The sequence below is a fragment of the Manacus candei genome, unplaced genomic scaffold (assembly GCF_025592945.1).
Source record: "Manacus candei isolate 608988 ecotype Guabito, Panama unplaced genomic scaffold, ASM2559294v1 h1tg000003l, whole genome shotgun sequence".
In the NCBI taxonomy this organism is placed as follows: Eukaryota; Metazoa; Chordata; class Aves; order Passeriformes; family Pipridae; genus Manacus; species Manacus candei.
The window spans coordinates 7,001,285-7,012,853 of record NW_026138051.1 but is presented as its reverse complement, the minus strand read 5'-3'; the positions used below and the strand labels follow the sequence as shown (position 1 = coordinate 7,012,853).

At 35.8% G+C, this 11,569-nt stretch overlaps 1 protein-coding gene across 3 annotated transcripts in view; it reads right to left on the bottom strand.

The window, feature by feature from the left end:
• Window positions 1-824: 824 nt before the first annotated feature.
• The window catches only part of SMARCA1 (SWI/SNF related, matrix associated, actin dependent regulator of chromatin, subfamily a, member 1), a 32,620-nt gene continuing 21,875 nt past the window's right edge, over window positions 825-11,569 (bottom strand). For 2 of the 3 annotated variants that reach the window (XM_051789722.1, XM_051789731.1), the window contains exons 22-24: window positions 11,165-11,377; window positions 5,924-6,034; window positions 825-5,219 (exon numbers count right to left, since the gene is read on the bottom strand). In XM_051789722.1, coding sequence (XP_051645682.1) covers window positions 5,148-5,219; window positions 5,924-6,034; window positions 11,165-11,377 — 396 coding nt within the window. In that variant the 3' untranslated portion in view covers window positions 825-5,147. The remainder of the gene's footprint in view (window positions 5,220-5,923; window positions 6,035-11,164; window positions 11,378-11,569) is intronic. The other variant, XM_051789723.1, reaches the window with a different exon arrangement.

The window sequence follows — 11,569 nt, the reverse complement described above, 5'->3', positions numbered from 1 at the left end:
AACTGCTAAGTGGAATTTGAGATTTTGTGGCCTTCGGCAGTGTCCACCTAATTAACAAATGAGAAGACAGATGAAGATGACTTTTCAGTGTATTTTCTTATGGCAAGAAACTGCCATGTAGAAATAAAAGAACCTGTTCCTTGCAAAAGGTGTCTAAAGCACAACCTTTCCCAAAACACCGAGTGCATCTAAGAACAATCATCATGTGATAATACCGAACTCCACAGCCAGGATCACTGTTCCTATCAAAATGTTCTGTTGTTTGAACAGACCATCTCCTCCACGAGAGTTGGCAGGTACTGCTTCCAAGAAAATCTTGAAAACAGTAGACTTTAGTGCTGGCAGCCCACTCCTGAGAACATGTAAGAAGTAGAAATGAGCTATGGGATCCTGCTCAGCCTGGCAGTAAGCAATGCTATTTGGAAGAACTACAGTTCTTGTGGTGAACCCAACAATTGTTTTGGCTGCAAGTGAGGACAAGATAAGGTGGTACCACATCTCTATTCCCAGTTCCTTCATCCCAGTCTAGGTGCCTCACCTGAAAAAGAGTGAGGTCTATCAAAAGTCACTGTGAAGCTGAGAGAATTGCTGCTAATCAATGCCAGGATAAACTGGTCTTCCAGAGCTCCTTACTGTCTTTCTTTTTTCAATGGGGTCATCCTGAGAAAAAAAAGTGGAAAATTGAGGACTTGTTTAGGGCATGCACCTCTGCAAGCAGAATATCTAGCATGTCTACTGCTGCAAAAACATAGTTCATGGTTCCTACCATTCTATGTCACCCAGACTTAAGCTCCAGAGTATTTCATTTTAGTAACACACCAAAGGTATGAAATAACCAATATACTTTAATACAGGATCAATACAATACTGTACTACAAGATAACACAGGCAAGGCTGTCACAAAAATATAGGCACTACTAGTATATTGTTTTAGATTACAGGAAATTATAGTTTGAAAGCAGACATGGAACAACCGTACAGCCCTTACATTCAGCCACCATAGCCTGAAAGTTATGGGAGACACAATAGCAACAAAACCAAATCAAACTATCTTGAACAGTATCCAAGTGAGTGGGCCCATGTGTACCAGTATAATTACCAGAAGACATCGGGTTCATATTAATTTTTATTTTCATATATGTACAACTTAGGAAACAAATCTCAATTTGAAAAAGTTCAGAAGTTACCTTTAAACAACACAATGTAGACATACCTTTGAGGCAGCAAATATTACTTCTATTAAGGCTCTCATGAAAGAATGGATATCATGCAAATGCAATTAAAAGAGTACATTACATTTCAAAATATGCAAACTAAGTTCAACTTTAACTCTTTCAGAAAAAGAACATAACAAACATTAGAACTGTGACCCACTAAAGCATTTACATACATGCTTGAAGCTAAGTACACGGACTAGATAAACTTAGGTAAAATGTAACAACTGCCACGCTCTCTTAATCAGATCAGAAGTACAGTCAGCAATCAATCCCCTCCAGCAACACAAGTGCCAATGTCTGCACCAACCTTGTCATTTTACATTCACATAAACCGGTACTAACTGCAAAATTCCATGGTTTTTCAGGCTGTAAGGCTTTGGCATTTATTTATGATCACTGAAAGTACTTAATCCCTCCACTGAACGTGGGCAAGAGGCATGCACAGAGAGCGCCTGTAACACAGCAGTGCCCAGCAGGAACTGCAGACACTGCACAACAAAGTTATTTCTATCAGGCATTTAGAAAGATTCTGATTAATTTTTGCATACTGTACCCCTTGCTTATGATCTCAGAGTGAAAGCTGCACTTTTTTAAACCATGACCAGCACTAGCACTAAATCAAACAAGCAGTGCTAATCTATAAGAAAAAAATTCTTACTTAATATTTTAGTATAGTAAAGCTACTTGTGCAAACAGTATCTAAGGATGGTCTAATATTACCAGCAAGAAGAAAGTTCATTCCTTCTCTGTGTCATCACAACAAACTGAAATTAAATACAATGAAGGTGGTCAGCAGCATGACTTTTTTGGTGTCATCACTAATATAAGACAAAAATAAAAGGACTGAAAATTTGGCAAGTAATGAATATGTGAAAAAGAAAACCCACCACAATTGTCCTGACCTCTCCCAAGATGTTATGTGCACTGTCTGATGTGTGAAAGGTGCTAGATGACTTTTTCTTTCTTCAAGTCTAATGCTAACACAATCAGATTTTAGTTGTCTGCTGAACAGGAACTCATAAGTTATTTTCAGAATTTTATATCTTGTCATATTTTTGGCAACTCTCAAATTGCCTAAAGGCCCAGACTTTTGTGAAGTTTTGTATCACATTACATTCAGTGCTTACTAACTTCTTACAAACAGTATTCCTCACCTAAGAAAACAGCAGTTAAAAACAGGAAGATTCTTTCATTTCCACCATCTAATTTTGAGTCACAGCAGCAGCATATCATTTAAGATACTTGCTAGGCACGTACTGTGTGTGTACCTGCAACTACAGGAACAGAAAAGGGACAAGAAAGATCCATTTTACTTTAATCCTGACCAGTAGCTGTTAGCAATTTTCTTTAGTTATCACTGTAGGACATGATGGATGGGAAGACTCACTACGCTGAGGAACTAGTTTATAGTGTACAAGTGCTCTCAAGGACTGTTGTTCAACAGCACATTCAGCTTAACCAGGGACTACAGACTGTAAAAGATAACAGGTAGCTCCTGGGAGCATCTATCATTCTTCAGAGAAGCTGTCTGGTCAAGGGGATAATATCTGGAAGAACAATTGCATGATCTTTTGCTATAGAACTTGTATATCGTGTCACTGAGGAGAAGAATGAACATTAACTCAAGTGGTAACTCAAACCAAGAAATCTGCATAAAAGAACATGTTAAGATATTACCATTTTAAGTCTTTCCATACACTTTGCAACACAGAGAAATTGGATACACAAAAACATGCAAGTCAAACAAAGCTAATCTACAATAAACAAAACAAGAATACACTTATTTCAAGACTTAAAACATTAAAATATTCATCCAATGCTAAATAAGAGCAATGGAATAGCTCTAGACCTAGTCATGTAATTCCATAAAAATTTCAATTGGCTTTTCAGCTTTTATTTTCCTCCTCTTTTAACTGTTTTTTATAATTTCAGGCCATAAACTTAGTGAGTGGCACATGAGCTGAAAAGCAAATGTAAATAAGGCATCTTCCTCTCTCTATTAATAGCAATACTCCAGGGATTTGTGATTATATATGTACATAGCTGCACAGCCTTTTCCTCGTCCATAATTACATGAGATGTCCTTCTCCCAAGGAGAAAGCAGGATGTCAACTAGTCCAATACCAAAAGCATCAGCTGAAGAGACAAGCTTCTTTTCTGAGCAGACCTATCCCATCTGGGTTGCACACTCATTGAAAGCACACACTGACACCCATGACTAACCTTCTGCCTGAAGTTGTGCCCCATCATTACCAGATGTAAATCTCCACTCATCAGATGAACCTCAACAGAGGAATACCCTTTTTTACACTACAAGGCATACAAATAAAAGCTTATTAGTAACTTGGTCCCCAAACAAAAATGCCATTCCAAAATATATTCAAATTAATAAAATTATTCATCTTTTAAAATGCTCACTCATTTTAACCCAAACCTTAAACAGAGACCACCAAGAAAAGCTGGAAATTACTCATCAAACTTATACTGAGATACTAAGATACTAATCCCAGAAAACTTCAAAGACATATCAATATATTTTAAATGACATTAAAGAACATGGGCAGAACTCAAGAACTTTATTTTATAAAGTCCTGATTTTACAAATACAGAAGGTACCCAATGCAAAGCACGAAATACAAGGACTTTAAAGAGGTTTCTTCATCTCAAAACACCTCAAACCACCGAAGGAAGCAAACTGCACCAGAAGAAATGTACAAGTAAGTCTTCAAGGGAAGTACCATGTAAAGCACACTGCATTAATCTAGACTTGACATTATGAGGGCATGTCTCACTGCAGCAAGGTCCATACTAAACACCAGATCAGAGACAGAACATTAAAGTAAAACATTAGATGTCACAGTCACTGTTCTACTGATCTGGGAAAGGCAGAGACTCCAAGGTGAGCAGAAACTATGAACCTGCTTAGTAAAGGCCATTCTTGCAAAGTCAAAAAATCATACATCCAACACTTTCATCCCTTCATTAAAATAGAAATACTAAAAAGGAGCACTCCATAACATATCCCCATTGCTTCTGACTGACATGTTGAATCAAAGGTAAAAGCAGAACTTCAGCAGAGATAATCAGAGCAACAAGGCAGCATAGCTGAGCAGCCTACCTATCCAAAAATGAATTATTTTGTTTGCTATTTAAACAACAAGAAGCTGGTAGTTGACTACTTCCTTTTATTTGGCATAGAAAAGTTTTCATCTAGAGGTCATTCTGAGAAACACCTCACCTGTGTTTAAATCAGTGATAAAATAAAAAAGTATTTGTATTTGCTGTATAAGTATTTGCTGGCTTTTCTTTTGAACATTTCAGAGAAAAATGTCCATTTAATGCTGACAGCAAACAAGGATGTCAGTCTAATTAGATTTTGTTCTGTCATGCTCCTAATCCTGTCTAAGCACTCCTGTGAAAAAAAATCTGATTGATGATGAAGGCACAATTATACAAACCTTAACATTCTCTCTAAATGTAGCTATGCAAAAAAGGGAGAGAGGGTAGGGAAAACAAATATGAAGTATATTTCTCTTCAAATAATTAAGTCAGTTTATTTTCCAACAGCCATATAAATTTAAAATATGAAACAACAATAATACAGCTATAGAATCTAGGTTTTCTTTCAAAGCAGCAGCATATAAAACATATAAAAGCTAAAACCTCAGCACAAGCTTCAAAAAACCAAGGACTGAGTGAATTTTGCCAAAGACATGAAACTCACAAAATACAGTACACAAAAATACTGGAATGCATAAGATATAAAGCTACACATTTTAGGTAAAGAAGGCATTGAGAAGTATACAAAATTTGCAAAATTAAACCATGGGACTTGGGGAGAGTACCATGAATACAAAGAAGTTGGCAATTAATACACGTAGATGGAGTGAAGAAAGTGGCAGTTTAATATTTAGCATTCAGTTTTCAGGTTCACGACTTCACTTTCTTGGCATCTTTTTTTCCAGAGTTCTCAGTAGCCAAATCTGCTTTTCTCTTCTGTGACTAAAGAGAAAAAATAATTATAAAATTAACAAAATGGTGGCATGATGATAAAAAAAAAAATTATACTTTTAAGTTTGTTACTGACTATTCAAAAGGGAGATATGTGACCCTAATGTGTTCTGGAGTTCAGTTCAGCTTTTCAGGATATAATAACATGGCAAACATAAATCCCTGATGTAGACACTTAAGTCTGCCACCCTTTTTATATTCTTGAATCATTACATGGTCTCAGTGATGCAGGTACCACACATACCATGAACTGGATGGAAAGATCAGGACCTTGACTTATACATAATTCTGATCTAAAGATGACAACCCTTCAAAATAAAAGAAGTACTTTCATTTCTTCTTCCAGCAACTACTATGTAGGGGAGGAGTAACAATCTGAGAACAAATAAAACCAACATATGAGGTACAAAAGTAGGTAGAAAGTAGGCAGTGTAACTTTTCCTTAAGAAGAGTCTTCCCCTGCTACTTATACAAAAGACTTTTCAAAAAAAAGAAAAAGCTCCAAAATACTGTATGTTGGGAATACCTATCTAAAAAATCTAGTAGAGCTGTGAATAGACAAATATTTCAGTTTAATCTCTCACCTAATGGTTTCTACTAAAGTAATCAGTGCCTATCATTATCTTTTACATTTTCTCACAAAATATAATTGAATTCTGCCCCACTAGAAGGAAAGTAAATGCTGCTAAACATACTGCTGTAACTTTTGCTCCTCTTTTCTTCTTTTCAGCTCTTTCCTTTTCCTCAATTTCCATATTTTCTTTTTCTATTAATGATATGAGAGTATTGCAGCGTCTCTGAAACTCCTAAAGAAACAGAAAACATCAATTTTTTCAGTAAATTATACAAATTCTCTTGTTTACATAAATATGTTCAAAATTCTTGAATCTCAAAATACTTCCATTTTCCTAAAACATTCAATATTCATGCAGCTTAGTTACTGTTGATCTGCCTTTCCCTTAGTGTAACCTTTAAAGAGAGAAAGATTTACTGAAATATTCAAATTCCTGACAAGGAGTTCTCAGGATTGTATCTTCCAAACTGACAGCCCAAAAGACTGCTCTGATCTTTCATCTTGGTTAGATGAAGCAAATTACAGTTTGCCAGCATAGTATGGCAGATTTTAGGAAAAGAGGTCTTCAAGTGTATCTTGAGGAAAAGAATCAAAGCCACCTTAACCAATAGTTTTCTGCGGCAAATTGATTAAAGTTTGGGGGTTTTTTGTGGTAAGACCCCGTAGACCCCAAATTGGCAAAAATCTATCCAGTCTGAAGTTGTGAACTCACTGCTGTATTTTCAAGCAGCACCCAGGAGGTGGTAGGCCCTAAATGCTTTTAGCATCAAGACCTGTAAGGCATCTGAAAGTGATGAGGACCTGAACAACTCAAAGTAGCTGCACTGCAGTTACTAATGGTCGTCTTGCTTTATAGAACTCAAGTGACTCAGACAGTTTCTTGTACCCCATCTCAAAGGAAAAAAAATCTCTTACCAAATACCCAACAGCACCAACTTTTATTACAATTATTCAGTATATTCTATGTACATTAAGAACAGTGATTCCATGGGCTTTTCTTTCCAACTCAAAGCAGGAAGCTTTCGTCTGAGCTAAAAAAAAAAGCTGGAAAAATATGTCTTATCTCTATTAAATTCAATGAAGCCATTTTTGAACCACAAGCTATCCTAGAATCACCTAGCAGCATAAATCTTAACCTACAATGGGTCCATTTGCAATGAAGTGAACAGGTGACCTTTCTGCCCAGAAATTAGTCTCTATTTTCTCAGCATCTGTAAAACCTGTATATTGCCTCAGCCATCATGTTCCCGATGGATAACGATGCACCCTGAATGCTTTCTTGATCCTGAATGTTCTGAAACAGTCAAGCAAATGACTCATCTTTGAGACACTAACACGCTCAAGCTTAACCACATTCTTTAAGTTCTACAGTTTCCACAGATTCCTCTACAAAGGATGCTCCGTGGCCTTGGGTGAAAGCTGTGTAATTCAGAATGGACACAGAGAATCCTGCCACTACAAGAATTCTTTTTACCAGACACACAAAAAAAAGTGTTCAGGACATTTTTGTTTTACAACTCCCTACTAGAAATGTTCCAGTGTCATGCATGTAGCCTTGCAAAATGAGTATTACAGTAAGTCTTTTCTATCACATGCATGTAAAAGTAACCCCACACCCACCAGTACAGGCTAAACCACAAATTAGGGTGCCATGCTTGTGCCCTGGAATGTGGCAGTCTTGCTGAAGCTAAAATACTCTCACTTCAACTAATGAAACCTCCCAAATTCCACCCAAACAACAGCTTTTAGACAAAAAGGCAATAAGTCTGAGTAAATTTGAGTGCAAGCCATCCCAACATACATTGCATCGCCAAACAGAACAAAAGAGAGCCTCTGTCCCAAAATCCTACACTCTACAGATGAATACAGACAATAAAAAGTAATAGAAATAGAAAGATGATTGTCAATATGACAGAAGTATTTTATATCAATTAAATTTGTGTACATTGCACTCAGGAGCTGGGGCAAAGAGTGATGACAAGCTGGTTAATAACAACAACCAGCATGATTTTTACTAGTGTATGAGAAACTGGTTTGTGTTAAATTCAAGACAAGCAACTAAACAGAAAGGATTAAGAAATAACCTTGATCCATTTGCTCAAGGCATTCAGAAAAATCCTCCTCTTTCCTGGGGGAAAATGTTTGCATAAATACATAGATTTATTAAAGTGTACAGGTTCATGGTTAGAATTTCCAGATGGACCACTACTCCAAAACATCTGCTGTGGACAGAGGATGGACTCAAGAACAATTTTCTCTGGAATATCACAGAGGCAGTTGACAGTAAGATGTGACATGCACACAGGTTTCTTTACACCTGCCATCAGAAAGAATCTGCATGAGAAATCCTGCACTGAGCAGCTGAAATTTCAATGTGGACTGCTCCATTCCATTTCATTACTACAAAAATACGCTTATTTAAAATGCCTTGCACTTTTAGAGATGAGTTTTTATTCTCTGTGGCCTGATACTTTTCTCTTTAGAATGGAAAGAGATAAGATGTACTTTGCTCACCCCTTCATAGCTATAAAGACCAGTATTGCAATAAATAAGATGGGAGCATTGAACCATCACCTTCCGCATGAGTGAAGGCAGAGATGCTGACCTGGGAGCAAAGCTTTATCCACAGGTCTGGATATTCCTGTATTTACAAATGAGTCATTTGTCTTATGTTAGGTAGGGTTTGCAGAAAGGTAAAAAAGAATATGCATAATTTATGACTTCAGAGAACAGATACCTGCTGCACTACTGCCATGATATTTTGCATTCTTCCTGCACGGACAGAAATAAAAGAACAAAAAAGAACTGTGCTCAATTTAAAAAGGAAGAAACCCTACAATCTTAGGCACTCGTGATCTCTTTGAAACCTTACATTTTGGGTAAACCATCTGATTTTGGAATAAATAAACGAAGCAGAATTTGTTTTTCAAAGAGAAATCTTCAGGAGAAGAAACAGAAGTAATAAGATGGAAGATAAATTAGCTATTTGTATGGAATTCAAGAGACATCTAGTGGTTAGGACACAAAGTTTTCTCAAAGAGCCTGCTAAGTCTTTTTCAGAATTATGCTGCCCTTTCTATCTCATTTCATATCAGCTTAAATGATCACGTGAATTTCAGCATTCTAAGAAGTCTTCTCCACTTTCACTAAACTTATTTACTCTTCTATAAATATTTGTATTTATATTTGGTTCATTATCCTTGGTATTGTGATTTTTCCAGCACATTTCTTTACCAAAAAAAAAAAATCCCCAAACTAGTGTAAAATGGACCCATAGAAATTAATCCCCCCACAAATGTCTGGATATTAGAATACATAGATTATATCAGTGATTTGCAGTTATAAACTACTAAACCATACATAGCATGACAATTTAAAACATTTAAGAAAATTAAATGCGCACTGAAAACGAAAGATTGCTTTAGCTTTGTATTCTCATAACATTATTTTTCAGCTGTGTGATAGCAGAAAAACTAAAAATATTAATACTAATGGATGGAATTTTAAGAGAAAACCTAAGCCAGAAGATTCACCATATTCCCAGTGCCTCAATTTCAGCATTAGAAACCACGGAACTTATTTCTACACTTGAGCAAATTATTTCTATCCCCTTTAAAAAGAAAAGTGCACTGAACATAAGGATCTGCAAGGAGATTTAAATTGCATATTTAACTCCACCCCTGACAACTATATATCAACCAATATTAAAAGCCAAGCTACATTTTTAATTTCTAGTACCCATCTCTATGATTTACTTCAGTGAATTCCTGCATAGACAACTTAAAAGAAACTTCTTAATGGACTAAATATTGGAGGCTTCTCTCTTTATGGACATAATTTTAAAATCCAGTATTTCTTCAAACAGACATTTTAGTAAGTAATGCTTGTAATTCTTTTTAATTAAGGGCTAACTGCTGCACTATCCAGAAACACTTTAATTGCTGAAATATCAAGCAGAAATTGTATTGCATAATTACAAGCAGTACTGGGAGAAGCAAATATACCCACCTGTTCAAATACACATTTTAAATATTTTATCTTATGTTTTATTTATTCTTAGTACAGTACCCAGAACTCTGAAAGAACATTTTATAAACAAATCCTGAGGCCAGAAAATTAAGTCAGTAAACAACAATGCACAGTGGCTCTGCAAATGCTAGACTAAACTACTAAAAAATCCAGATTTCTATACAAAATGACATTTAAGTTATATGACTGCAGCACAGCATTTAATTGAAAATTTGTTTACAAGACAATGGGGAGAATCTACAACAGCTGTATAAAGGACAGGGAGCTCCAGTCTCTTGTATCAGCCACAACCAATACGATTTTCTATTCGAGCAGACAGAGAAGTATTACAGCTCTCACTCATTGCAAGATTAAGTTATTTCTAGTATTACAGAAAAATTTGGAAGTACATTTTTCCTATTTAAACACGTTCATGTGAAAACACGTTTGTGTTTCTTACATAAGGTGAACTGATTCACAAATTTTACTCATAAAGAAAAGGAACTGAGTCAGGGGAGGGCTAAACAAAAATCCCAGGGCAAAGCTAACAGTTTTTAGTAATTGAAAGAGTTCCAATATTCTGATATTGGTACCTACATAGCTTCTTATTTGCAACCACCAAAGTTTCTGTTAGTGTTATCAATTCCCACCTAATGACTAAATTAAAAATTAATGGTTCTGCTCTTATGACAAAGGGAAAAAAAATCTGAAATTCAGAGTACTAGTCTACTTTCTGTTGAAATTGCATTATATTCCTTAAGTACGAATAAAATCTTCAGAAAAGTATACCTAAAGAAATTTAAGCACTTTCATGTGATAATCCACATTCACAACTACAAAGTGCATTTTAAACCCATAGCTTCAATGATTAATTCCTATGTGAATCACTAACATTCTTCAGACTTTTAGAAATTAAATACTACATTAGAAAAGCTATTCTTTTCTCCAAGTATATAATTTAGATGGTTTTGGTCTTTAATATTGTCCAACAATTCTAAAAAAGTCGTATTTTAAGAGACATTGTTCGATAAAACATTCAAGTCTGCAATAAACTAACAAGGATATTTGTAAGTTTAGTCTACCTCTGCATTAATCCCTTTGGGTAACATGGGACTTCAGCTTGGTAGGTTTTCTAATCTGTTTGTTCCAGTTGTACTGTGTTGTTTGCTGCACTAAGGGAAAAGGTTACTTTATAAAAAAAAAAGAAATGAAAATGAAAACCAAAGTTATTCTTTCAGCACTTGTTTCCTCGACATCAAAGTTCAAGCACAAATCCAAATTTTATGTGATGGTGCTTAAAAAAAAGGGAACAAGATACTTCATATAATGCCTTGTCCATGTAAGTGATACCCACCATGGCAGTTCTGGATTTGATGAACCAGTCGAACCTGAACTGAGGCGCGTTGCGCACACACTGCCTCAGCTCCTCGTACACATTTTCTTTGTCAAAGCCCATCTTGTGCAACATACATATCAAAAATCTGTCTTCTTCTTCTGTGTAATTTTTCCCTTTGTTTGTTCCATACTGAATACGCAGCTGATGAAAAGGTGCTTTATACCTTGCAATCTGAATGCAAAACAAAAATGAGGAATAATAAACATACACTATTACATCGAGGATTTATTACATATTAGCGTAGATCACTGATAGATGGAATACTACACAGGATATAAAGGAATATAGAACTCCCATCCCCAACTATTCCTTTTCTGAAGGAATTTGAAAGGAGTCAGCTGCAGAAAACAAAAAAACCTGGAG